General features: G+C 45.9%; 1 protein-coding gene across 1 annotated transcript in view; it reads left to right on the top strand.

The window, feature by feature from the left end:
- ISM1 (isthmin 1) overlaps positions 1-26,239 on the top strand; it is a 65,460-nt gene that overhangs the window by 27,048 nt on the left and 12,173 nt on the right. The window contains exon 2 of the mRNA XM_005287399.4: positions 18,102-18,341. Within this exon, the coding sequence (XP_005287456.2) occupies positions 18,102-18,341 (240 nt within the window). The remainder of the gene's footprint in view (positions 1-18,101; positions 18,342-26,239) is intronic.

Below are 26,239 nucleotides of genomic sequence, written 5' to 3'. Positions count from 1 at the left end.
GTCAATCCTGGGTTGCCCTTAAATTCAGAAAGTGATCTTGGGCATAAAATGTTTGGAGACCACTGTTCTAGCATGTAGAGCGATAGACATAGAAACCAAACTTTTAGTGTCTGCCATGGATGTCCGCAAGATTTGCTTCCGGATGAGTATCTGGAATTACATTTATAAACATGAATACAAGCAAAAAATATTTGGATCCAGACCCCAAGCACAAAGTTAACAGCACTGCCTTAGCTGAGCATGTGGGGATACTCCTTGAAAAGCAGAATCCCAGCTGATTTAGAGCCAGTTACATTGGGTTTACTCCACCCATTTCCAGCTGCCCTAGCATAGAGCACAATCCTGAATTGCTCTAAAGGGAGGGAGGGGTGCATGGAAGTATGGCTCACTTGAGCATCTAGCCTTTGGCCTGGGGATAGACTCGGCAGCACCCTGGGTGTACTACCTGGAGCTCAGTTAGTTCTAATTGGTCTTATAAAATATTGGACACACCCTTCAATGCTTTCAGTAATTAATAAATAAAGTAAGTCTTTACGTGTAAGAAGTGAGTAGGGCTACTCAAGTGATCTTGGTCTCTTTGCATGATTAAGTGTTGGAGGACTGGACCCCTTCTGCTTGTGGAGATTATAAATAATGTGTAGTTAATACTATAATTGGGGTTACATACAGAGTAATATTATAATCCCACTCTTGTTTGCATGTATACTTGCTCACATCTTTCTGACAAAGATCTTCATTTGTGTGTGGTCTCAGCCTGAAGAGAATTAAAAAAAAAAAATTCAGTCTTCCGACAGTATTTGTGTAAGGGGCAACATATTCCTTCAGTTTAAAACCTTTTCCTCTTAGTAATGGTTCAGAGGACTGAATTCTCAGTTGGCACATGACTGCACCTCGACAATGAATAGTCTCTTTGCCAAATTTGGAAAGCCGTTATTCAATAAAAGGTGATAAACAATTGAGTGAAATTACAATGGTTGGTGAATGCCATCAGCTGGAAACATAACTATTGCTCATGTCACAATTTTTGACCTCTTTTGCAAATACGATCACTCATTCATATGGGATTTTTTGCATCCCTTTGGTTGAGTTGACTGGTTCATTTTACAGAATTTCCAAAGTTGCTGGGAGAACTTGGGGACTTTACCTGCAAGTTGGCCTCATGATCCACCTGGCTAGTAAAATGAAGTGATGATGTAATGGTCAAGATCCTCTTCTACTTCTAGACCATGCCCAGTGCAGCTCAGGAGGGACATATGAAAGTGGTGCTTATGCTTATCTGATCTTGGGCTGGTTTCTGATCTGTAATTTAGAGCCACCGAAAGGCAGCTTTAAATTACATCAATAGTTCCAAAAGTCAACCAGTCTGGCAGCTGGGGACCAGCAGGGTGTAGGGGGCATAGCTGGGGCAGCACTGGAGCTGCAACACTAACTCTGCATCACTGTGAGGATGCCCTGACCCTGGAGAGAGCCTCGTGTGGCTGCAGCACAGGTGTCTTGTACTCAGAAGACCTGGGCTATAGATGGAGATACTAACACTGCCCCAGCATCTCTCAAATGAGCAGTCATTAAGCCTGATCATTAACTTGTCCTATCTCTAGCTGCCCATCTAGTCCAGGCTACTGAGAGGGCAGGAGTGCCAGGATAAGATGCTATCGAGTCACTAGGTTTCTTGTTGATGTGGTGGATGGTCCCCTGGTTATGTTCGGCAAAGGTCAGGTGACCATACATCTGTCAGCTACAACTACCTCTGACCACCAGGCTTTGTTGACTCAGCTGTGGACGCTGGCAGGTGTGGAGATCTTGGAGATATACCAGAAGGCCGTGTTGTGCAGTTACTCATCTACCCTGACAGCTCTCTTGTGCAGAAATCAGCCAGGTTCAAATCTGCCACCACTCTTATTCAGTCTAGGTTGATGACCATTTAAGAAAAAGGAAACTTCTAGCAGCAATTCACACACACTGTTCCCAACCAAAGCTCTGACTCCTTTATCAGGCCCAGATGACGCAGGGTCTTTGGTTTCCCAAGATGCAGACTGATAAAAGCAAACTGGCCAAAGCTCAGTTCAGTTAAGGCAGAGGTATCAATATTTATTCCACTCTGTATGCATCCGAAGAAGTGGGCTGTAGTCCACGAAAGCTTATGCTCTAATAAATGTGTTAATCTCTAAGGTGCCACAAGTACTCCTGTTCTTTTTGCGGATACAGACTAACACAGCTGCTACTCTGAAACCTGGTTAAAGGTAGTAACTAGAGTGCTTAAAGAGGTTTGCTCCAGGGAAACCATTAGATCCCATAGTGCTCCTGAAGTCACAGGTACCTCTAGGGGCCAAAAATACCTTTCTCCATCTTGTTTGTTGTGCCACTTGTGACCATATCTCTTGGATGCAGACGCTGCCATAGTTACTCATGCCTTTGTCCCCCTCCAGGAACAAGATTGTTTTGTTTTGCTGTATCTTTTTTTTTTTTTAAATAGCACATTAAAAGTGAGTCAAAAATAGGGCTTTGTATGGAATGACTGTTACACTGAAATAAGATTTGCTTGTCACTTTATATATGGTCAGAGTAAGGTCGAGTTTAACGTTATCCATGTGATTGCTTTGGGTTTTGCCATTTTAATTCTTCCCACTGTCCATTATGGGAGGAATTTACAACTGAAGTCAGTGCTTGAGTTTTTGCATACATGAGTGGGGAGGGGGACTTAAGGGGATATGCCAGGTCCCCACTACTCACTTCTGCGTTTCTTAAAAAGGAAGAGAGCTGGAACACCAGTCAGCTTCCCCAGCGCCGCTCCCCCACAAGACATATTACCATCACCCCCAAAATTTGAGGGCTGACTACAATGCTCAATATTGGACATTAATTCCTCCCACTCAAACACAAAGAGGAACTAAACAGCAACAATGAAAGATATGTGACCATTATTCTACTAACACACATTTCTAACTTTACTCTCATGAGTGGTATCCGGGAAGTCAGTCAGACCACCCACATGAGCAAAGTTACATGTGTAAGTGTTGGCAAGATTGGGGCCTATTTAGGTAGCAATTTTTTTTGTTTTAAAATTAAGGCCTACGTTTTCAAGAGCAACTTTCGGTGCCCAAATGGAGACACCTTAAAGAGTCTCAATTTTCAGAGAATAGGTGCTCCACACTTCCTGAAAATCAGACACCTTTATAAGGACTCAAGTTGGGCAGCCAAGTGGTGTGATCCCAAAAGTCACTTATCATTTTTGAAAGTTGAATCCTAAACAAAATAGCCCATGGGAAATGGCTAGAGGTGATCTTACCAAAAAATGAGACCAGGCTAATGCCCAAATTATACATGATTTTGGCATAACTGTCCAGCCTGTCTCCCCACTGCGCCATTAAAAAAGATCTGCAGTAATTGCCCAAAACATCTGGGGGCAAATGCTAAGAAATTGACCAATGCCAGAATCTCCTCTACTCTTCTTGAATCTCTCTTCCAGCTCAGACAACATGTTAAGTAAGGCTTGATTCTGCCCTCCTCACCAAAGCCACTGAGCAACCTGACTAATTTATCTCCTAGCAGAGTGAAATGGGTGCTTTCCTGACTTCTGCTTCTCTTTCACCCTCTTTGCTTTCTCTCCCTTTTGGGCTTTCACAGTTTTGTGCTCTCCTGACCTTGCTGACTGTAGCGGCTTCTTTGCCGGCATCCATTAGGGTTCTCCAGTCTTCTTCCGCCATGCCATGGGTTCCCTAATTCTTTTGTAGTGTAATCTGCATTACTAGAGGGGAGTAAAGAGAGCCAGTCACATCAACCACCTCCCTTTCAATTTGCAGTCACATAATGTCCCTGTGGCAATTACAGACATTTATTTGGAAGAGTAGTATTAGGAAAGTAATGTAATTAAGCAGCAGAAAGCAAGGAAGCGCAAGCAATATATAGCCAGCCAGCTCACCACAGACCACCAGCAAGCGCTTCACAATTTTGCAAGTTTTTGCTGTATACACACTGGGGCACCTCATAAAGCTCCAAGTAGATGCACCTCTCCATCCCAGTCCAGATCTTGTTCACTCTATCCATTTCTCAGACATCTCTTTTCAGATGTCCCACTGCTCTCCACAATTGAACTGCTGAATTCTGAGGAAGTTTTTTAAGATACCCAAATGATTAGTAAGGGGACACTGGTACCAAGCTTGATAAAACGGTCATCTAACTCTTCAAAAGTAGGGTCTTAAAGCTTGCAGGCTGAGATTAATTCTTGATGGAATTCCACTGCAGGTGATGGATTTGTTCCTAGGATGAATGTGACTATCAATGTTACTGCCATTAACATCCAGGTGGCTTCAAGCATTCAGTGCAGCTAATGAGTTTAAAGACTCAATTAATTTATTGCAAGAGTAACTTAGACTTAAGTAGTGAGCTGCAGGGGGTGGGGGTGAAGAAACGAAGATAAATATTTTTCTTTCACCCTACCTGTCTGATTCAGAGGCATCTGCCTTGTTCAGTTCCTATATGGTATTCATTTCCTGTCTGCAGTCTACTGGAATACCCGTTGAGTTGTTTGAAATTGAAAATCAAGTCATGCTTCTTTCATCGGCTCTAGAAAATAGTGAAAGAAGAAGGGGGGCTGTTTTTTAAAGAATATTTTTGTATATAGATGGTGTATGTATAGTATAAGAAGCCTGGTTCTTTTACGTGTCTGCTTCCTCAGTTTCTTCCCCTTGCAACCACGCCTCTCCTCTCACCCCCCTCACCCCCCCGCAACCCTCCAGGGGCAGAGGGATGACATAGCATCCTCTGTAGCTTGTTTCTGAAGCAAGAAAGCTTATTACCATTGTGTATGCAGATGCAAGTTATTCCGTTGGAATTCAGTCACTCATGTGACTCTTACCCCCGATCCTTTCAAAATGGAGACACTTACATTGCATGTCCAGGCTTAACAATATATTGCTTATATAATGGGCAAGGGAATAGATGTGGTATGTGACCTTGACCTCATCACTTCAAATCTCTGCCTCAGTTTCTCTGTCTAAACTGGGGAGGATATTTACGTGACATGACTGTTGCAATGATTAGTATCTGCACAGTGCTTTGAACATATGAAACACTAATTATTATTGGCAATTGTTGCCTCCTCTTCCCTTCCTCCCCCCCCATCTGAACAAAAAAGGGGGGGGGAGTGGATGGGAGGGGGCAGGCAAGCAGGCTTGCAGTGGTTTGGTGGTGTGTTTTCCGTATCCAAGACGCTAGTGAGCACAGGAAACACCATGTTTTTCAAATATAACACTTGTCTGCTTTCTTGTTTCCCCATTATTAGCTTTTGATTGTGTGATGAAGTCATCCTGTAGCTTGTGACCCTCATGGAATTAACACTTCCAAGTCACCAAGGAAAACATCTGCCAGATACCACAGCCAGAATATCAGACACTTCTGTAAGCCCAGGGTGAATATTTAGTGGCCTTTAAGAGGAAGGCATAGATGCAGGGAGTAATTGTTTCTTGGAAACTATAAACGTCTGAAGGCAACATTGAAAACTGTGAATTGTTTTCAAGCAAGGTCATTTTTTCCGCTTGGGAGAGATAAAAACTTCAATTATTAAACCTGGTTTACATCACTGAAATCATAGTCTTAGTGACTGAGTGGAATGAACTTGTAAAAGGTCATCTTAAAAAGCCACAAGAAGAATTTTAGATGTAGGTATCTATTGTCTTTCAATTACACTGATGCCACGCCATAAAGCACTGAATTAAACAGTTTGCACATGTAGATTTATAATTACATGCTAGCCTATAAAAACCAGATCAAAATATTGCATTCAAACAACATTAGCGCTCTGGATTTCTGGATTTTTTTTTGTGGCTTTGATTCTAGCTTTCAGCAGATCCTTCCAGTCTGCTGGGACTGGCTTATTGTGTGTAAAAGATGACGTGATTTCCAAATATTGGGATAGACAAAATTCAGCCCTAGTGTAAACAGGTGCAACGCTATTGAATCTTGCTCCACACTGAGATACTGAGATGGCTAAAGGCTTGATCCAGTGCTTGTTGAAGTCAAAGGAAGGGTTCCTGTTCACTTCAGTGGGTGATGGATCCCACATCAGGTGGGCCCAGGTTGGAGTGTTGGGGTCAGTCTCTTATCAGAAATGTGATGATGAGCAACTTCAGTGTAGTGGCACTGGTGTAAAATCCATACCAACAAGAGCAGAATCAGGTCATTGCCTTTTTTGAAAGGGGACTTTCACAGTCAAGCAAATATGAAAGACCCCCACTATCTATACAACTGATAGTTTACTTGGAGATTCACCTCAGCAGAGGACAAGATATGTCTGTTATTGGTATTTTGTTTGGATTTAGATTGTAGTCTCTGTCCCAAAGCGATTATCTTTGTTCTGTATTTGTACAGTGCCTACCACAATGGGGTCCTGTTCTGTTATAATACAGATAGTTCAGTCTCTGGTCATGTCCTTGGTGATGGCCCCTCAACCCAGGGTAAGGTTGCCAACCCTCCCGATTTCGCCGGGATGCTCCCAGAATCAGGCCAGGTCTCTTTTCTGAGTGATAAAAGCTAATTTAGACCCCATCATTTTGTATGTATAGCTGGGATTGTAGTTTCCAATGTGCATTACTCTGCACTTATCAGCACTGAGTTTCATTGAATTATGTACATGTGCTAAGTTACCTTGAGTCATGTTTTGGTTGCTTTGGCACTTTGGGCAATGTGACTCAGATACTATTGGAATCGGCAATGCTACAAAATTGCAAGCTAGCTAGACAGAGGTCACCTGAGCAGCCCTCAGGCCTGACTCCACATCATGAACACAGGGTAGAAAAAGATGTAGCACTAGGCAATGTAAGTGGTCCCAGAGGAGGGAATAGCTAGGTCACATTACAGTCAGTCGGGCCCAGATCCACAAAGATACTTAGGCACCTAAGTTCCAATTTTAGGCACCACTGTGATTCACAAGAGTCCTGGATAGCTGCCATCTAACCCTGTAGGGGCCAATACTCATTAGGCACCTAAGCACGTAAGTTGCTGCTTCTGGGCATGTTCACTGCTGCCTTACTTTAGGCATCCAGACATCTATGTCCTGCCTAAGCCTTGGTGCAATCTACATACCAGGGAAGATAGGTGGAGGAGTGTCTCTCCTGTGTATGGCCTAATCCAATAGGCATGCTCAGAGGCTGCCCACTGAATCATGTCCCAGTCAAAATCTGTCCAGTGGTCGTGCTTTTGTCCACCTTATAGCTTTTAGCCCAGTGGCCAGAATGATCACCAGGAATCTGGGTCTCCCACCTGCCTGATGGATTTGAACAGGGGTCTTCCACCTCTCAGTTGAGTACCAAGCTATGAGATGTTCTGATATGGGGCTCCCTCAGTCTCTCCTGAGGAAACTTTTCCACCTTGTATAAATCAATTAAATAATCATTGGGACAGAGAGAGTGCAAGTGAGAACAACTCTATAGCATGGTGGTCCACTCCTCCTGCTCCAACAACTCCTAACATTCACCCAAGACACAACACAGGTGCCTAAGCCACCTGACACCAGGAGAGGGGTTCTTGGTTGTAGATCCCTAGCAGAGATAGGCACCTGCCTTTGAGAGAGGCTGGGCTTAGGACACACTCCTCACATTGGCATCTCCCATTGGCTAACTTAAGTGGCTCCCTGCCTCACATAATGGATCCCATTGCAAGGCACATTTCTCTCCCCATTCCTTGTATAAGGAGCCTAGCTACCTAACTGAGTCTTTGTGGATCCCATTGTCGTTCCTTTAAAATTTTTTTCTAAGCGCCTATAAGTTAAGCATTGCAATGTCTAAGTCCATTTGTGGAGCCAGCCTAAATGGCTACATCTCATTGTACTCCACCACCCCGGGAGCCATGATGCATTGATGTCTCTGCACATCTGCTCCCACTCTATGGAGTGGTTCAGCCACGCCGTAAAGCACTGAATTAAACAGTTTGCACATGTAGATTTATAAGATGAGCAAGAGCAAAGAGACAGGAGACGGTATAGAGCTTGCATAGGATGGACGGGGAAGGCAGAATTCGTATTAACTAGCTGTGTCCTTTCCTGCTTTGTCTTTTTGGTTTCATTTCAAGGGAGAGTTTTCTTATGTAGCATCCCACTGGTACAGATATTTATGCTGTGTTCACCACAGCACCCAGTTGTTAATCAATTCAGCAGCACGTGCACACACACATGCTGAGAAAGTATCCCTGAAGCAGTGGCGTCCAACCCTTCCCGCATGAAGGCCAAATGTTCTATTTCAAAGCAGTCAAGCAGCCACGAGAAATGCTTTGGGGCAGAGTCTCTACCCCATTCCGCTCAGGTATCAAAAGTCATCTGCAAGTCCTGGACCGGGTGTGGAAAGGAGTCCCTGGTGGGACTAGAGCCAGCATAGCTGGCTTCTTACACCTCTTTTTGCACAGCTCCTTCAGCAGGGTAGTCCTAGGCCAGAGTGCACTGCACTCAAGTGTTGGCACAAGCTAGCTAGAGCAGCCCCCAGGCTGTTCTAATCCAATTATCACAAAATACCTATGAACCAAGCCCCAGAGAGATAGAGGTTTGGAGGGCATAGTTTACCTCAACAACCAGGGTGTAGTTGCTTGGAGGAGGGAAAGGAGGGGGGCCCAGGCCCACTGCACTCTTTCTCCTGCCATATATAGTACTCTGCCAGGGGTGCTGTTGGCAGAGCTCTCAGCAGAGTAGTGGGTTTTGGAGTAAACCCACTGAAATGCAGGGGGCAGTTCGGACCTCAGAGCTATTTAGGGTGACCAGACGTCCCGATTTTATCGGGACCGTCCCGATATTTCCTTGTTTGTCCCGCGTCCCGACCGACATGCGGTCGGGACAACCGGACAAACAAGGAAATGCCCCGAGCCTCGAGCCCGGAAGTGCTCGCGCCCCCCCCCCCCTGCCCCGACTCCGCCCCCTCCTCCCCCGATTGGCTCCCTCCCCGAATCCCCGCCTCTTCCCCGGGCTCACCATTCCCCCTCCCTCCACAAGTGCTGGAGGGAGGCCAGGGGAAGCGCGGGGCCGGGGTGAGTAACAGTCCGGCCTGGCCCAGTGCAGGCAGGACTCGGGTGGTTGGGAGAGGAGGGGGGCGACCCGCGGGGCCAGGCGACGGGGGAGGAAGCGGCCATGGCGCTCGGCGGCTCTGGCGCCCCCGAACCCCCCGAGCCGGGGCCTGCAGCAGCGCGTACGCTGGGCCCAGCCCCTGGCCAGTCGCGACTGGGCTGCTGCCCAGCTGGTGCTATCGTGCGGCGGCCCCGGGGCGGAGGCATCGGCCGCCCAGCCCCGTTCGTTCCCCTGCGGGACGGGGGGGCTGGGGCCTGCTGCCCCCACTCCGGGGCCGCCGCGGGATAGCACCAGCTGGGCAGCAGCCCAGACGCTGGCCAGGGGCTGGGCCCAGCGTGCGCGCTACTGGGTCCCCGCAGCAGGCCCCGGCTCGGGGGGTTCGGGGGCGCCAGAGCCGCAGCCGCGGAGCGCCATGGCCGCTTCCTCCCCCGCGGCAGTGGGAGCTGCAGCAGCGGCTGCTCCCGAGTCCCGCTGCCCGGGGGGGAGAACAACCGCCGCCTGGCCCCGCGGGCCGCCCCCCTCCTCTCCTTACCACCCGACTGAGTCCTGCCTGCTCGGGACCAGGCCGGACTCTTACTCACCCCGGCCCCGCGCTTCCCCTGAGTCTCCCGGGCCTCCCTCCAGCACTTGCGGAGGAAGCTTTTTTTTTTTTTTTTTTTTTTTGGCCCCGCCCCCTGCCACGCCCCCCCACGTCACCCCCCCCCGCGACGCCCCCCCCCCCCCCCCCCCGCGTCCCGATATTTTTCTTTGGTGATCTGGTCACCCTAGAGCTATTGCTTCAGGTACATGCAGATAGATCACTGCTTTGGATACACCTTGCCATTGTATTAACTTCTCACTTAGCATTACTCTCCACCTTTTCTAAGGGCTTGTTTCACATAGTAGTTGATCCAGAATAAAGGTAGAGTGTGGATTTAAAGCAGAATAGCTCTTCCTGATTAACTCCATGTGTACACATGATAAAGAGCAGCCACACATGTAACTAATCAGGAATGATTCTCAATGTAGACAAGCCCTAAGGGGGAGCAGGATTGCAGTTTTTGTGCTTGCACAGACATGTGGGTAATTGGGCAGAAGTACTGCAAACTAACAGGCAGTTTTGCAATGCTTTGTGTAACACGGGGCAAGTAAATACTAGTTTACTATATTATGACTGAATTAGGATTACCATATCTAATAAATAAAAAAAGAGGACCCTCCACGGGCCCTGGCCCCGCCCATTTCCCCACCCCAGCCCCGCCCCAACTCCGCCCCCTCCCACTCCCAGCCATGGGGAAAGGGCTGCCCCAGCGCTACCGGCTTCACCGTTTGCCGGGCAGCCCCCAGACGCTGCACCCCCGGCCGGCGCTTCCCCAGCGCAGCTGGAGCCCGGGAGGGGAAGCGCCCAGCCGGGGGTGCAGGGTCTGGAAGCTGCCCGGCAAACCGTGAAGCCGGTAGCGCTTGGGCTTCGGGCAGCCCCCTTGCCTCCGGACCCTGCGCCGCCGGAGCCCGGGAGGGGAAGTGCCCGGCCGGCGGCTGGGGTCCGGAGGCAAGGGGGCTGCCTGAAGCCCATAGCCCTCGGGCAGCTCGGCTCTTAAACAGAGCCGAAGAGTCAGGGGAGGAGCAGAGCCACCATTTTCCCGGACATGTTCGGCTTTTTGGCAATTCCCCCCGGACGGGGGTTTGAGTGCCGAAAAGCCGGACATGTCCGGGAAAAAGAGGACGTGTGGTAACCCTAGACTGAATACAGCAGGCCAGAGCAACAGCTGATGTAAGTCCGCACAGCTCCACTGATTTCAGTGGGGGTTATAATGATACAGCGGCTAGAAATCTGAGTCAAAATTTTTTAGAGAGACGCTCAAGAGCATTGCTGCCTTTGCATCTGCTTTGCTCCTTTTGCGACATATTTCTTCGCAGTGAAAGAACAGTCCGACCATTTTTGTGGATCACAGATGGGACACAGATACAAATTTTATATCCATGCAGAGCTCTAGTCATTAGGATTCCCATCAGCATAGGGAAGAGGTTCTCAAACTGTGGTCTGTAGACCGAGCTCCATTCAGCTGGTCCGTGGATAGTTCCCTCTAAGGCGCACGCCTGGGCGGCCGCACACAAGAGAATGAAGGGCCACCCACCTAATTAGTGGAGCTGCGCAGGCGTGGTTCCACTAATTAGGTGCCTGTACCCTGGAGAAGACGCACATGTAAGGTCAGGTGGTGGCCTTGGGGGGAGGGGGCAGTGGGAGGAGGTGGGGGAAATAGGAGGTGGGGGGGGCAGTGGGGTGAGAAGAGGGGGTAGGGGGAATTTGGGATGTGCACGGTTGCAGCAACCAGAGAAAGAGGCGACTTTCCCCAGCTCCAGGGCTGCGGCTGCTGGGGAGAGACGGCCCTCCTTCCCAGTCCCAGCTCAGGGGCTGCTGTGACGGGGGAGAGAGGGAGAGACCCCCCCTCCTTCCCAGCCCCAGCAGGGGGGAGAGCGCACATCCATTGCATTAGAAATGTAAGACCACTGGTATTAAAATATGAGTTGTGTGTTTTTATTTGTAGAACAAAAAAACATTAATTATTATTAAGGGTTTTTTTATATAGTGCTTTTATCCAAAGTGCTTTACAATAGTTAGCTAACCGTACAAACAACATTTGGAAAGATCATTACGTGGTCCACCAAGGCCATCAGCAATTTTCAAGTAGTCTGTGAAAAAGAAGTTTGAGAACCACTGGCATGGGGTACTAATCCTAGAGTCCTAAAGAAATGTAACCATATTTTAGGTGTAGCAACAGCTTACCTTACATATCACATCACAAAACATCCCCTCTAGCTGGACAGTTGATTTGGGGTTTGTCAGGGACAGGATATTTCTAGCTAAAATAAAGCCCTTCCCCTTCCAGGGCAAAGGAAAAGAGTCTAATTTAAAAACACTCCTTCAGTCCACTCCCACTCAGCACAGAGATTTTTTTTTTTTTTTTTTTTTTTTACTCATATCCAGGTGGAGGAAAGTATACCCAAGATCGGGACCCTGAATTGGTAGGCTGCCCTATGCCACTATTTGCCAGAGCCACTTACTATAGTACCTTCTTCCATACACAGAAGCACTTCCTTTTCAATAGGGAAGCTCGGCCAGACACTTGCCCAATTCATAAAGAACCACATCATACAGCACAACGAGAAATGGTTCTGCTTCTTATATTTCATAGCAGGTCTACACTCAGTCACCTGCTCTGTCACATGATTCAGTGGGTGGGATCATAGAAACCAGGCCCACGTGAACCCGGTAAAGCCCCAGCTCACACTGTGACAGTGGGTCGTTAAGTCCTGCCTCTCTGAACCTTCCTTAGAAGTTTTAATTTGATACAATGTCATTCTAACCTTACTGTACTCAATTGTTGCATAGCATGGCTTAACACACAGTGCTAAACACCAGTTGTGTTTTAAAACCAGAGTTGGCTGCACTTCAGCCATCACTAGCTCTGGAAACATATAACAGCTCTTCAAAATCAAAACAATCTGTGAAGGCAGGTGGGGAATGAAACCTAATGACTAAAATGATTTTCTGTCAAGCCTCTAGGCCTTACTTAGTCTCTGATAGCAATATAATCTTTAATAGCATCTGAGAGGTTTCCTAATAAATAAATGTCATTAGTTCTTGGTGGTTGAGAGTACTGTACAAGGTGCATCATGAAAGTGCAGTGGTGTATTGTCAAGTTTCAGCCCATGATCTTTGAAATAACTTGTAAAATGATAATGGCAAAGGAGAATACCAAAAAATATAAATCAGTGCATCTGAAGAGTGGTTTCTGTGATAAATTTCTGTGCCACTTGGGGGCTGTTTGACTTTGACTTCCAAATTCATTCATCTCTAGGCTAAGGAGCTCAAGCAAACGTGCCAAAACTCACTGGCACTCTTTACAGAGCATGGTATATGCGCCAATGAGTTCTTTAATAGCTGCTGAGTCCGATGCACAAGTGACAGTCCTGTCCATAGATCGGACACACCCACGCACTAGCTGTGCTCTGAATCCAAGCAGCAGATTCTTTCCTCCTCTGATGCCAGTCATCACAAATCTTGATCTGCCTCGCAATACCTCGCTCCATCTACAAGCTGACTCCGCCAACCAAAGCAGCATTCTGCAGTCCTTTCCCAATCATCCACAGAGATTCCAAAAGATCTAAAAAGCAACAGAGGGTCCTGTGGCACCTGTAAGACTAACAGATGTATTGAAGCATAAGCTTTCGTGGGTGAATGCCCACTTCGTATTCACCCACAAAAGCTTATGCTCCAATACATCTGTTAGTCTTACAGGTGCCACAGGACTCTCTGTTGCTTTTTACAGATCCAGACTAACACAGCTACCCCTCTGATACAAAAGATCTAAGTCATCTTTGCAAGCATCCCAAAGTCTGCGCGGCGGTCTGCCTCTTTCTAGACCCTTCATGAGCTTCAGAGTGTAGCACACTCTTCAGGTTCCTATAATCCAGCATTCACTTGACATGTCCAAGCCACCTGAGTCTTTTGTTACTAATCAACATTCCCATGAATGACATACCAGTACCATTTAACACTTCCACATTTGTTACCCCGTCTTGCCATCTTATTCAAAGAATTTTATGGAAGATCTGATATGAACGTTGTTTAGTCTTTTGGTATGTTTGGCATAAGTCATCCATGTTTCTGAGCCATATACAAGAGTGGATAAAACATGTCTCATAAATACAGATTTTCACTTTAGTTGACAATTTGTTATTGTTCCAGGCTCTGTCTTGCAGCTAGGAACTTTGCTGCAAAAGACCAAAGTTCCTAGCTGCTTTGCTGATTCTTTTAGTGAACTCAACATCAAGATCTATATTGCTGGTATCAGTAAAGCCAAGGTAGCAAAATTGGTCAGCAACATCCAAATGAATACCATCTAAGGTGATATCTGGAACTGGTTCTGAAGAGCTGTAGTGCATGATAACAATCTTCTTCAAGCTTATGGCTAGCCCAAAGAAGTTGCATGAATCGGAGAACTTGGTTATGAGATGTTGTAGGGCATCAACACTGTGAGCCACAAGGGTTGCATCATCTGCAAATAACAGGTCTGTTATGACGATCTCCTAAATGCTTTTGGATGAAAGAAAGAGTAGTTCCCCCAGGATATCCTATCCTGCTCCGGTCCTTCCCTTTACTTCTCTGCCTCAGCTGAACTTCCAACTCAGGAGCAGAGGTTAAAATAAGGGAGAGGAAGGACAGTTTCCCTGTCTCTGCTGAAAATATAGAGAGTGCCCCCTTCCTCTTTGGCTGATGCTATTAAAAGTAGAGGGAGTGCTCCCATTCCTGTTTCAATCCCATATTACCTCCCCCTCCCCCCACTAGGAGAGAGTGGGAGTGCAATTCTGTGCTGCTAGCTTCTCGCTGTTGTGGAGGCAGAAGAGTAAGGGGGGAAAGGTTCCAAATAATCTAATTACTAAAAAGTTCCATTGCATAGCAGATAAGGAAATTCTCCTATCTGTAGGATTATCTCTTGCCCAGCACCCTCAAATTCCCGCAGTGTCAAGGTCCCATATGGCTCACCCAACCTCTGAGTCCCATGCAGCGTGATCCCCACTAAACCCCTGTGGAGGCAATGAATTACCATTATTCCCCATTTTAAAGGTGAGGAACTAGAGCACAGCCAGATTAGGGTATGGGATTTTCAAGCACCTAAGTAACTAGGCCATGGTCACATTCAGGGTCTCAGTTCAGAGCCTTCACCACAGCACCATTCTTCCTCTTCCATTGGTCCCCTGCATCACTTGCTACATGCCGTAGAACTCTGGCAGTGAATGAGGTGGGGGTGCTCTCCATGCTGCCACTAATGACTTAAAAATCTTTCTGCACTTGATCTTTATTTTCTTCACACTGCGCCTAAATGAACAACTGCTAATGAGAATCTGACACCTGGCACTGAGCTGTTAACCCACCCTTATCTGTGATCAGGGCAACAAGGACATTACTGTCTTCCTCAAACAAAAGCTTGCCTTAGTGTGGCAGTCTCTCTCGCTAATGAGCTGCTGGAATTGCCTTGTCATATGGCCATTAGCAATATGCCCCAGTCAGTGTATATCAGGGGTGGGCAAACTACGGCCCGGGGGCCACATCCGGCCCTCCAGACATTTTAATCCGGCCCTCGAGCTCCCGCCGGGGAGCGGTAACTAGGGCTTGCATGGCTCCTGGAAGCAACGACCTGTCCTCCCTCCGGCTCCTATGCATAGGGGCTCTGCACACTGCCCCAAGCGCTGCCCCCACAGCTCCCATTGGCTGGGATTGCACCTGCAGACAGGGCAGCACGCAGAGCCGCCTGGCTGCACCTCTGTGTAGGAGCTGGAGGGAGGACATGCCGCTGCTTCCAGGACCTGCTTGAGGTAAGTGCCACCCGGAGCCTTGTTCCTGACCCCCTCCTGCACCCCAACCCCATGCCCTAGCCCTGATCCCCCTCCTGCTCTCTGATCCCCTGGATCTCAGCACAGAGACCCTCCTGCACCCCCAACCACTCATCCCCAGCCCCACCCCAGAGCCTGCACCCCCAGCTGGAGCCTTCACCCTCACCGCCCCAGTCCGGAGCCCACATCCTGAACTCCTCGTTTCTGGCCCCACCCCGGAGCCCTCACCCCCTTCCGCACCTCAACACCCAATTTCATGAGCATTCATGGCCCGCCATACAATTTCCATACCCAGATGTGACCCTCGGGCCAAAAAGTTTGCCCACCCCTGGTGTATATTATACATACTTCAGAGAGCTCAGAAATCTTAGTTGTTTTCCCATTTTGAAGGGTTATAAATCTATGATTCCACATGGGTTAAAGAGAATTGTTTTAGCTGGTGGCATTCATGCGTAAAGGCTTAAAATTATTTTATGAAATGTAAAAGGTGTTGTGGAAGCAGAGGTTTGCTGTAATTGTTTATCTGTAGAGAGACCTGCTTAGCTCTCTCCCTCTGCGCAATTGTGAGAGTTAATAAAGCATCTGACTTACTGTACCCAAACAAAAAGTGAGAACTGTGTTTTTCTCCAACAATGTGAATAATCCTTTTCAATGAAATGAAATACTGGCATATCTTAGGAATTTAGAGGAGATGCCTCATTTATACAAGAAACCCATCTGCCTGATTGAGAGACTTCATAACGTCAGAGAGACTGGCTGGAGATTGCTATCTCAAATGGCCCTTCTTCCAAAACAAGGCAGGCAGCTATACTTTTCCATAAAGAAATGTGGAATACAAATTGTGAACACCGCCCGCAATGAAGAGTGTTGCGTTTGAATACTTGAAGTTAAGCTTAGAGCTAGTCTACACTAGAAGCGCTACAATGGTGTAGCTGCACCGATACAGCTGCGCCGCTGTAGCCCATCTGGGGAAAACATTCTATGCTGACGGGAGAGAGTTCTCCCGTCAGCATACTAAATCCACCTCCGCGAGAGGCGGTAGCTATGTCAGCAGGAGAAGCTCCACGGACCAGCTGAATGGAGCTCAGTCTGCGGACCACAGTTTGAGAATCTTTTCCCTATGCTGATGGGAATCCTAATGACTAGAGCTCTCCTGCCAACCACACCAGCACTTTCGTCAGTGTAACTTATGCCACTTGGGGGCGGGGAGGAGCTTATTCAAACTCAAAACAGACCCTGTGTGACATGCACAACCGAAGTAGTGACCAGAGTGATGTGCTCTCATCAGCCAATGCTGCTTGTGAGGTGGGATGCTGAGTTTTGGACCAGCTGGAGCGTGTTTTAAAGCTCAGTGCACTCATTCCCGGTAGTAACCTGTGTGGAGGCCATAGAGGTGCAGGAGCTACTGTAACCATCTAATTGTCAGGTAGTAAGTGATGCAGCCTTCTTAACAGTCACAGCTGGAAGCCAGAATTTTTGTCCGCTGTAGCTATTTGAATGTCAAAAACAATGAGGCAACCAGAAGAACTGCCAGGCTATAACCTAACCTAACTATCAAGGGCAGTAACAGGAAATATTATGGTGCTGGCTAACTCTTGAAAGCCATTTCCTTCATCTCACCTGCATAGTCTCTGTGCTGCTCAGGGAATCCAGTCTCCATTTCCTTTCAGCCTTTGGTCTTGGCGATAACTGATGATGGTTTTATAATGGGGACACCTGCCTGCTAAGGATTGAATTAAAACCACCATTTTATCTTACCTCGGGCACTGAATTATTGAATGGCAGTAAGCCAGTCACTCCTATTATGTGAAGGGGTATTAACTTTTGTAACCCCAATTCAGGTCAGGTAGAAATATACTTGAGTCTCTTACTACCAATCCTGTGTGTCACATCCTTGTTACAAGAGCTACAGGTCAATATTAAATTTGAATTTAAACCAATGATACAGAGATGATACAGGGCTGTGCATATCTATTACTAATTCCCTCAGCTATGTAGTGCCTCTGACCAAATACACAGGCTGCATTAATGTAGAAAATTAAGATGCTTCTGAAATCACAGGATAAACCCTTTATGAAGTGGATATTTAATTTTGCAATAAAAATCATTGCTAGTATCAGATACCCTGCCCCAAAACAGTATAATGTCACATTTCTTCATGGATTTCTGTCTGTCTGAATTTATTTTCTAGCAGCAATCGTGTTTTTTGTCAGACGTACATGACTGGGAAACTGTTTAATCACAGTGCTCCAAGATACTGATGTAAATTACTCATTATCTAACAGTAATCTAAAGCCTTAAACCAGTATGCCTGTCAGAAACACATACATTAGCTGAAGGTGGCTAGACTTTACAATTAATCTGTCTGCAGATTGATACTATTGTAACTGAATGATTCTCTGAGAGCTGATGCTCAGCTCTTTGGAAAATTCTAGCATTACATTTTATATACTTGGGTGCCTAGCTTTGGGATGTACATGTAAGGATTTGTATGCACCTTGCAGAATGTACAAAGACTGCCTGATCAATGTTGTCCTGGTATTCTGCTGTTTGCACACATGCTGTCTGTTTGATGATCTTCATCAATTAAAAGTTGGAGGTAGGGGTCAGAGTAGCCAAGGCTGGGTTTTATTGTTACTGTTGTTACTAATGGTGTTATCTGATTGTATTCCTTTCTCCCCAGAACACCCTGGGTGCAGATGGCCATTCTGCTCCCCAAACCAGCTTCACATTAAACCCCAAGGACAGAAGACAATATCCTGACCACCAGGCAGCGCACAGGCCATTCCCCAAACAGCGATTCAGGCAGGAAAATGGACACACATCATTACAAAGAGATGGACCCAGATCCTTCCTCCTCGATCTCCCAAACTTTCCTGACCTATCAAAAGCAGACATCAATGGGCAAAACCCCAACATTCAGGTACACACTTCATTAAGACTTTGATATTTTACACACTATGGAAACTGACTTAACCCAACCACGTCCGCTTTAAGCTTTGCTTCAGTCCCTTAGTCACTGCCAGCTGTGCTTTCTTATACCCTTCTTCTGTGTGGTATCCCAACCCATAGTGCTGTTATGTGGAGAGATAGTCTGAATACTTTTTGCCTACCTGGATGTACCGATCCCAGTTCCCCCTGAGCCCCTTTATGAATGCCACTGACTGCACAGAGCTAGAGATAGAATCATAGTTTTCTTGCAGATGTCTTTCTTTCATCCTCTTGTTATGTAGATATTTTCCATTCTTTGGTTTTTGGCAGCGTTTTACCTCTTTTATTTTGCGGCCAACCACTGGCAATGTGACAATCAGGAAACTAGTATCTTGGAAATTATGGTCTGATTCTCATTTGTTACATTAGTGTAAATCTCAACTGATTCCACAGATTACAGTGGAATGACTGTAGATTAGATTCTCACCTAGAGATCAAAATCTGGCCCTCTGTTTAGAAAACAAAGAATTAAATGTTAATCTTAGCAGCAGCCACCTTGAGTAGAAAGTCCCTCTCGCCACAAAAATCTGATATGTTTTTAGTCAAAATCTTCTTCTTGGTTTTGGAATAACTCACTACAAGTCACTTCCATTAAAGACAGAGGGTTAGGAAGAAAAAAAATAGCAATTTAATTTAGTGTCTCAAAGAAAAATCTGCATTAATAAGAAGTCATGTTTAACCAAAATAATTTAGTGAAATATTGATCTGCCTAAAACATGTTGTCATAACTATAAAGGGAAGGGTAATAGCCCTCCTGTGTACAATACTATAAAATCCCTCCTGGCCAGAGACTCCAAAATCCTTTTACCTGTAAAGGGTTAAGATGAAATCAGGTAACCTGGTTGACATCTGACCCAAAGGACCAATAAGGGGACAAGATACTTTCAAATCTTGTTGGAGGGAAGGCTTTTGTTTGTGCTCTTTGTTTTGGGGGTTGTTCGCTCTTGGGACTGAGAGGGACCAGACATCAATCCAGGCTCTCCAAATCTTTCTGAACAAGTCTCTCATATTTCAAACTTGTAAGTAAACAGCCAGGCAAGGTGTTTTAGTTTTTATCTTTTGTTTTCTCAACTTGTAAATATACCTTTTTGCTAGAGTGTTTATCTCTGTTTGCTGTAACTTTGAACCTAAGGCTAGAGGGGATTCCTCTGGGCTCTTTAAGTTTGATTACCCTGTAAAGTTATTTTCCCTCCTGATTTTACAGAGATGATTTTTACCTTTTTCTTTAATTAAAAGCCTTCTTTTTAAGAACCTGATTGATTTTTTTCCCTTGTTTTTAGATCCAAGAGGGTTGGATCTTGATCCACCAGGAGTTGGTGGGAGAAAGGAGGAGGATGGTTAATTTCACCTTGTTTTAAGATCCAAGGGGTTTGGATCTGTATTCACCAGGGAATTAGTGAAGAGTCTCTCAAGGCTACCCAGGGAAGGGAATTAGCATTTTGGTAGTGGTGGCAGTGGACCAGATCTAAGCTGGTAGTTAAGCTTAGAAGTTTTCGTGCAGGCCCCCACATTTGTACCCTAAAGTTCAAAGTGGGGAAGCAGCCTTGACACATGTGTTTACAAAAACATAATGCACTATTATAACTAGTATCAGAGGGGTAGCTGTGTTAGTCTGAATCTGTAAAAAGGAACAGAGGGTCCTGTGGCACCTTTAAGATTAACAGAAGTACTGGAGCATAAGCTTTTGTGGGTGAATGCCCACTTCATCAGACACAAGTAATGGAAATCTCCAGAGGCAGGTATAAATCAGTATGGAGATAACGAGGTTAGTTCAATCAGGGAGGGTGAGGTGCTCTGCTAGCAGTTGAAGTGTCAACACCAAGGGAGGAGAAACTGCTTCTGTAGTTGAATAGCCATTCACAGTCTTTGTTTAATCCTGATCTGATGGTGTCAAACTTGCAAATGAACTGGAGCTCAGCAGTTTCTCTTTGGAGTCTGGTCCTGAAGTTTTTTTGTTGTAAGATGGCTACCTTTACATCTGCTATTGTGTGGCCAGGGAGGTTGAAGTGTTCTCCTACAGGTTTTTGTATATTGCCATTCCTGATATCTGACTTGTGTCCATTTATCCTCTTGTGTAGTGACTGTCCAGTTTGGCCAATGTACATAGCAGAGGGGCATTGCTGGCAAATGATGGCATATATAACATTGGTGGACGTGCAGGTGAATGAGCCAGTGATGTTGTAGCTGATCTGGTTAGGTCCTGTGATGGTGTTGCTGGTGTAGATATGTGGGCAGAGTTGGCATCGAGGTTTGTTGCATGGGTTGGTTCCTGAGTTAGAGTTGTTATGGTGCGGTGCGTGGTTGCTGGTGAGAATATGCTTAAGGTTGGCGGGTTGTCTGTGGGCGAGGACTGGCCTGCCTCACAAGTCAGATATCAGGAATGGCAATATACAAAAACCTGTAGGAGAACACTTCAACCTCCCTGGCCACACAATACCAGATGTAAAGGTAGCCATCTTACACCTGTACCTCAATATAACGCAACCCACTATAACATGAATTCGGATATAACACGGTAAAGCAGTGCTCTGGGGGGGCGGGGTTGCGCACTCCGGCGGATCAAAGCAAGTTCGATATAATGCGGTTTCACCTATAACGTGGTAAGATTTTTTGGCTCCCAAGGACAACGTTATATCGGGGTAGAGGTGTACATGCTTTCTGCTACTAGAAACCTCCCAGTTATATATTCATGAATTCCTAGAGGAGGGTAGTCTGGGAAGCTCTACAAAGGCCTGAAGCTGCAGTTTGAGGTAAATAGTGTGCCACTATACGTGTATATATTAACAAATAACAATGTAACCCACAGAATATAGAGCGGGGGAAATACATTCCCCGGCAGGAAAGTTATTGAATGCTTAAAGCCAAAGAATGGATTAATGAGGAGTAACATTTTCTTGGCTTCCCAATACAAATTAATAATTGTTGTCATTATGAGCTCGTTTTTCACTGGATGATGCGGCGTCTGAAAACTGGACAACACATGGAATGGTACACCAGCAGTGACCATGGGGTCTTGGGCCTGAGAAACTTAGCCTTCTCTCCCAGAAAACATTGGGCAGCAGGACCAAGATTTTATGGAAACAGGAGTCTAACTTTAGGCTCCTCAATTCATTTAGCACCTAATTCAATTTAAGCACCTAAATATGTGGCCAGAATTTCAGGCTACTTACTTAGGTGCCTAAATATGGATTTAGGAGCCCAGCTCTGGGCTCCTCTTTCTGAAAATCTTGGTCCTGCTTCCCAATGTTTTCTGGGACATACACACAGCCCAATAATAATACATTTAAAAATGAAGACATTTTCCCTATAAATTGTAGAGGTATACTTTACAGGCCTGAAAGTCAGCCTGTGAGAACAGTTTAAAATGATATTCCCGTGAGCCCTGTTTTATATAGCGGTAAAGAAAGCAATTGTTGTATCATGTCATAGTTATGCGCTTGTCCACATTTTTGTTGTTGTTGTTGTTATTCCTGGGGAGGTGGTGTTACAGGGAGTGTAATCACAGTGTTAAGAAAACTAGCCCTGCCCCAAGGTTACTACTCTAACTACAAAGTCATTGTTGACTATAAAGGTATTGGATCCAGTACACTAGAAACAAATAGAGCCACAAAACAGTCAGTTCTAGTTAAAAGATCTATGCAAAAATTGTCAAATACTTTAATAAAAAAACAAAAAAAACAGCTGCTAAAGTTTCATCACTCGCTGTTGTGATGTATGTAAGCCCTTTGCAAGTAATACAAAAAGGACTCTTACTGGTTTTTCTGTGATCTGCTAGCCCTGTAGAAGTTTGGCCCATTTTTCAACCCCTGCATCATTTCATGCTGAATTTGTACAGTTGTTTAGTATTGGTAAGGCAAGAGGTTGTTTAAGGGAGTAACCACAGCAGCTGTTGCCATTAGTGTATTGTGGCTGGTTTTTAGCTTGGTATCAGAGCTGCAGCCAAATGCACCATTGCACTCGAATAAACTAATTCATTGGAGGTCCTCTAAAATGTGAGGTGCTTTTTAAAATCTGTGCCATATTTCCTTTGGGAGCACCGATTTCTTTTTTTCATCCTCCTCACCGAAAAGCCCTTTTGTTGGTCTCCATTGATTTGACACATGCCAGCTCAGTAACACATGCAGACCTGCCAGTGTGGCAGGGTTACTCAGTGTAAAACAGAATTACTTCCTTCCTTCCCATTAGCAATGAAAGTGAAGTCACGTCAAGGGGATGTGGCCACCTATTTATTTTCTCTTTCTGAGATTTTTCTGTCTTCCACCCCCTGCTACAACCCATCCAATGCTACCCAGCTCTGAGGGGGGTGCTGCACTTGGAACCTGATACCCCCGATTTCATTGGAATGTTAGCTCTCCCCCGCCCTTGAATTTCAAGTCAAAGTTTCCCACTCCTGTGGACCCTAAAGGGTGCTGTACTGTTGTGTCCCATTCTACTGCTCTGCGGCTCCCCATTGCAATACAGACACCTTGGGAGTACAGCAGAAAAGGCTGGTGGTAAATGACACAAGAAGCAGCTAGCAAGGGGAAAATCCTTCTGACTTGGCAGGTAGCGGTATTTTGTCCTCCTGTGGGAACTTGATTCTTTGTCAAGTTTCATCACACACCAACTTACTTTTTAAAACATTAATGTGAATTTACACAGTCTGACAGCTGAATTCGGCAATGATGGGCATGTTAGAAATACTCTGACTCCAGAGTTGGAGAAGTGAAATCTCTGTGGAAGTATATAGTACCAGGGCCGGCTCTGGCTTTTTTGCCGCCCCAGGCAAAAAAGCCTCCCGCCGCGCCCCCCCCCCCCCCCAGCGCGGCAGGGGAGGGCACCGAGCCCGGCCGCAGGCCGCTCTCCCCAACTGGCCAGAGTGCCGGGGGGAGGGCGGCGAGCCTGCCGCGGCTCCACTGGCGGCCGGAGCCCCGGGAGGAGGGCGGAGCGCCCTCTTCCTGGCTGGGCTCTCCGCCCTCCCAGAGCACCAGGAAGAGGGCGGCGAGCCCGCCGCGGCTCCGCTCTCCCCGGCGGCCAGAGTGCCGGGGGGAGGGCGGCGAGCCCGCCGCGGCTCCGCTCTCCCCCATGGCCAGAGCGCCAGGGGGAGGGCGGAGTGGCGGCCAGAGCGCCGGGTGGAGGACGGCGAGCCCACCGCGGCTCCGCTCTCCCCCGTGGCCAGAGCGCCGGGGGGAGGGCGGAGTGGCGGCCAGAGCACCGAGTGGAGGGCGGCGAGCCCACCGCGGCTCCGCTCTCCCCCGTGGCCAGAGCGCCGGGGGGAGGGCAGAGAGCCCAGCCGGGGCTCCGCTCTCCCCGGCGGCCGGAGCCGGAGCACAGCGCCGCCCCCCTCCAGGTGCCACCCCAAGCACAAGCTTGGTGGGCTGGTGCCTGGAGCCGGCCCTGTATAGTACACACTTTATTAATAATCCCTTTGTATCAGATGGGTTTAACACCTTGCAGTTTGCATTAGAGTGGTGTGTTTGGGAAAACTGCAGCAGAATGGTGAATGACTAAATCCATTTTCCTTAGGCCTATCAGAAAGAATAATATAACTGTTTAATAATTGGTAGAAGTGGAAGTTTTTTGTATTTTAACCCAACTTTAAGAAGAAATTAATGCTACTTACTTTGAGATGTGCAATCCTTATTGTTTTAAAGTACCCTGTAATAAGATTGCATAATAACAAACACATTACAAGTATAGCAGGGATAACTAAAAATTCAAAGATCTTTTTATAATATCTTAAAAATAACTTAGTATTCTGAGTAATCTTTTTAAATTAGATTCCTATGGGACTTCAGATTACATCTGCATGATATACCCAGAGAGTTAATCGCAATGAACCGTATTACAATTAAAAAATAGCAAAGAAGGACTGATTTTGAAATGGTCCCTTTGGAAAGTCTTTTTTGTTTCCTTTTGTTTAGTTTTTGCTTTTAAAGTTAATGTGCTTTTAAAAAAAAAATCCTGTTGATATTCAGCCAGTGATAGGACCTTCCAAGCATAGCTAGTTGTCTTTAAACTGCTACAAAGCACCTTGTTTATTCCCACTTATTGGATGCACAACACTGTTTTGCTTGGATCCGTACAGCCCAGGAACTGTCACTTATAGTTTCAAGCATATGAAATCTGTTTTAATTCTCAGTTTGTAGAAATTGCAGTGACTAATCTGTTGGAGTAATCATTTTGATTCCACCATTAAAATGACAAAATGTAAGACAAACAAAAATATGCTGGACGGTTTTATCTCCTTCCCAGAGACTTATTTTGTTACAGCCACTGCATACCTGTATTGCTTCTTTCTATACAATCCCAGTGGAACTTCCTAATAGCCTCCCAGTCATTTCGTCTTAATTTTTCTGACCCTAGTCAGAGGGGAAGCAGTGTGTAAATGCAATGGCTTGTTTCTCCAAAAAGGAAATATGTGCATTGTTTTGTAAGTGCACAACTGCATTCTGCACTACTGAGCTCCAACAGATCTTCAGCTGGAGCCATTCCACTTCCAGTGTAATGTCCCTCGGCAACTCACAAGTAACAGGACGGACATAGAAAGTACATGAGGTTTTATTTGCCAGAGAGAGAGAGAGAGAGAGAGAGAGAGAGAGAGAGAGAGAGTGTGTGTGTGTGTGTGTGTGTGTGTGTGTGTGTGTGTGTTCAGGTAAATTCATGATTTTATTAAAACCAATTTTATGAAACTGTGAACTCTAATCCAATTGCCTTCATGTCCCCAGCATAACAGGCTATTGTGCTTTGTCTGGTTTATAGAAACCCAATTTTAAGAAAGTTCTGTCCAAAAAGCTCTTGTAACATGTAGGTGTATCTATAAAATGTACATACTCACATACATTTTATACAGTAGATATATATGACAGAACCACCTCTACACTCTGGCTCCTTTGGCCAACCCAAAAGTCCAGCTTACTCAGCAAGTTGAACTGGGTTTACAGCTGCATTGCATTCCTGGAGCAGCACAAAGCAGCGAGGGCATACCAATGACTGAACGATAATTTGTTTGTCTATGGTCATACCGTATTTCCATGACACCGGGACCCTAGATTCCTGATTGCTAGTATCAATGTCTCTCTAAATGTGTATGTATGTGCGCACCCAACATTTATTTAAGAATTTCATAATTAATTCATTAATTTTTATGCATTGAAAAGCAGCAAAGGGGTGTGTTATAATTATTATATAGTATTATACAGATTTATTTATATGCATGAATGTATGTGTGGTCTAGGGATTTGAGCAGGGAATCTTGAATCTGGGCTGTTCTATTCCTGGTTGATAGTGGCCTGTCCTACTTTAGACAGGTGATTTAAATGTACCTCTTCTTACCCCTCTGGAAAGTGAGTATAATCAAATCTATTTCAGAGGGCTGTTGTGACAATTGCCAAAAATGCTTAAAGCTTCTCTAATGAATAGTGGTATAAAATGTATATTTATTATATCTTGTTGAAAAAATGTTGAGTCATTTATGATTAAAATTCCCATGGTAACCTTGGATATAAAAGGTATCTCAGGGTAAAAGAAGAATATATAGAAACTGTGGCCACCTACATTATGGTTTCACACGCTAGTGCCAGCCCTAAATATTATAGGGTTGCAATTGTGCTATAGGAAAATCTACTAGGGTGCAAATCGTCTTATCAGCCAGCGACCAGGCCAACACTTGAACAGATATTTAGCAAGCAAAGAGCATGCAACTGATTCTGTACTGCCTTGCACCTGGTGTAGTTATTTGCACCTATGCAAAGCCAACAACGAAGGCTACCATTCTGATCTAGCACATTTCACATTCAGGCCCAATGAATTTAAGATGAGTGTTTTTCTTTTTCCTCTTCATAAACTTTT

The sequence above is a fragment of the Chrysemys picta genome, chromosome 3 (assembly GCF_011386835.1).
Source record: "Chrysemys picta bellii isolate R12L10 chromosome 3, ASM1138683v2, whole genome shotgun sequence".
In the NCBI taxonomy this organism is placed as follows: domain Eukaryota; kingdom Metazoa; phylum Chordata; order Testudines; family Emydidae; genus Chrysemys; species Chrysemys picta.
Note: the sequence above shows the minus strand (reverse complement) of the source record. Positions and strands in the feature narration are given on the sequence as shown.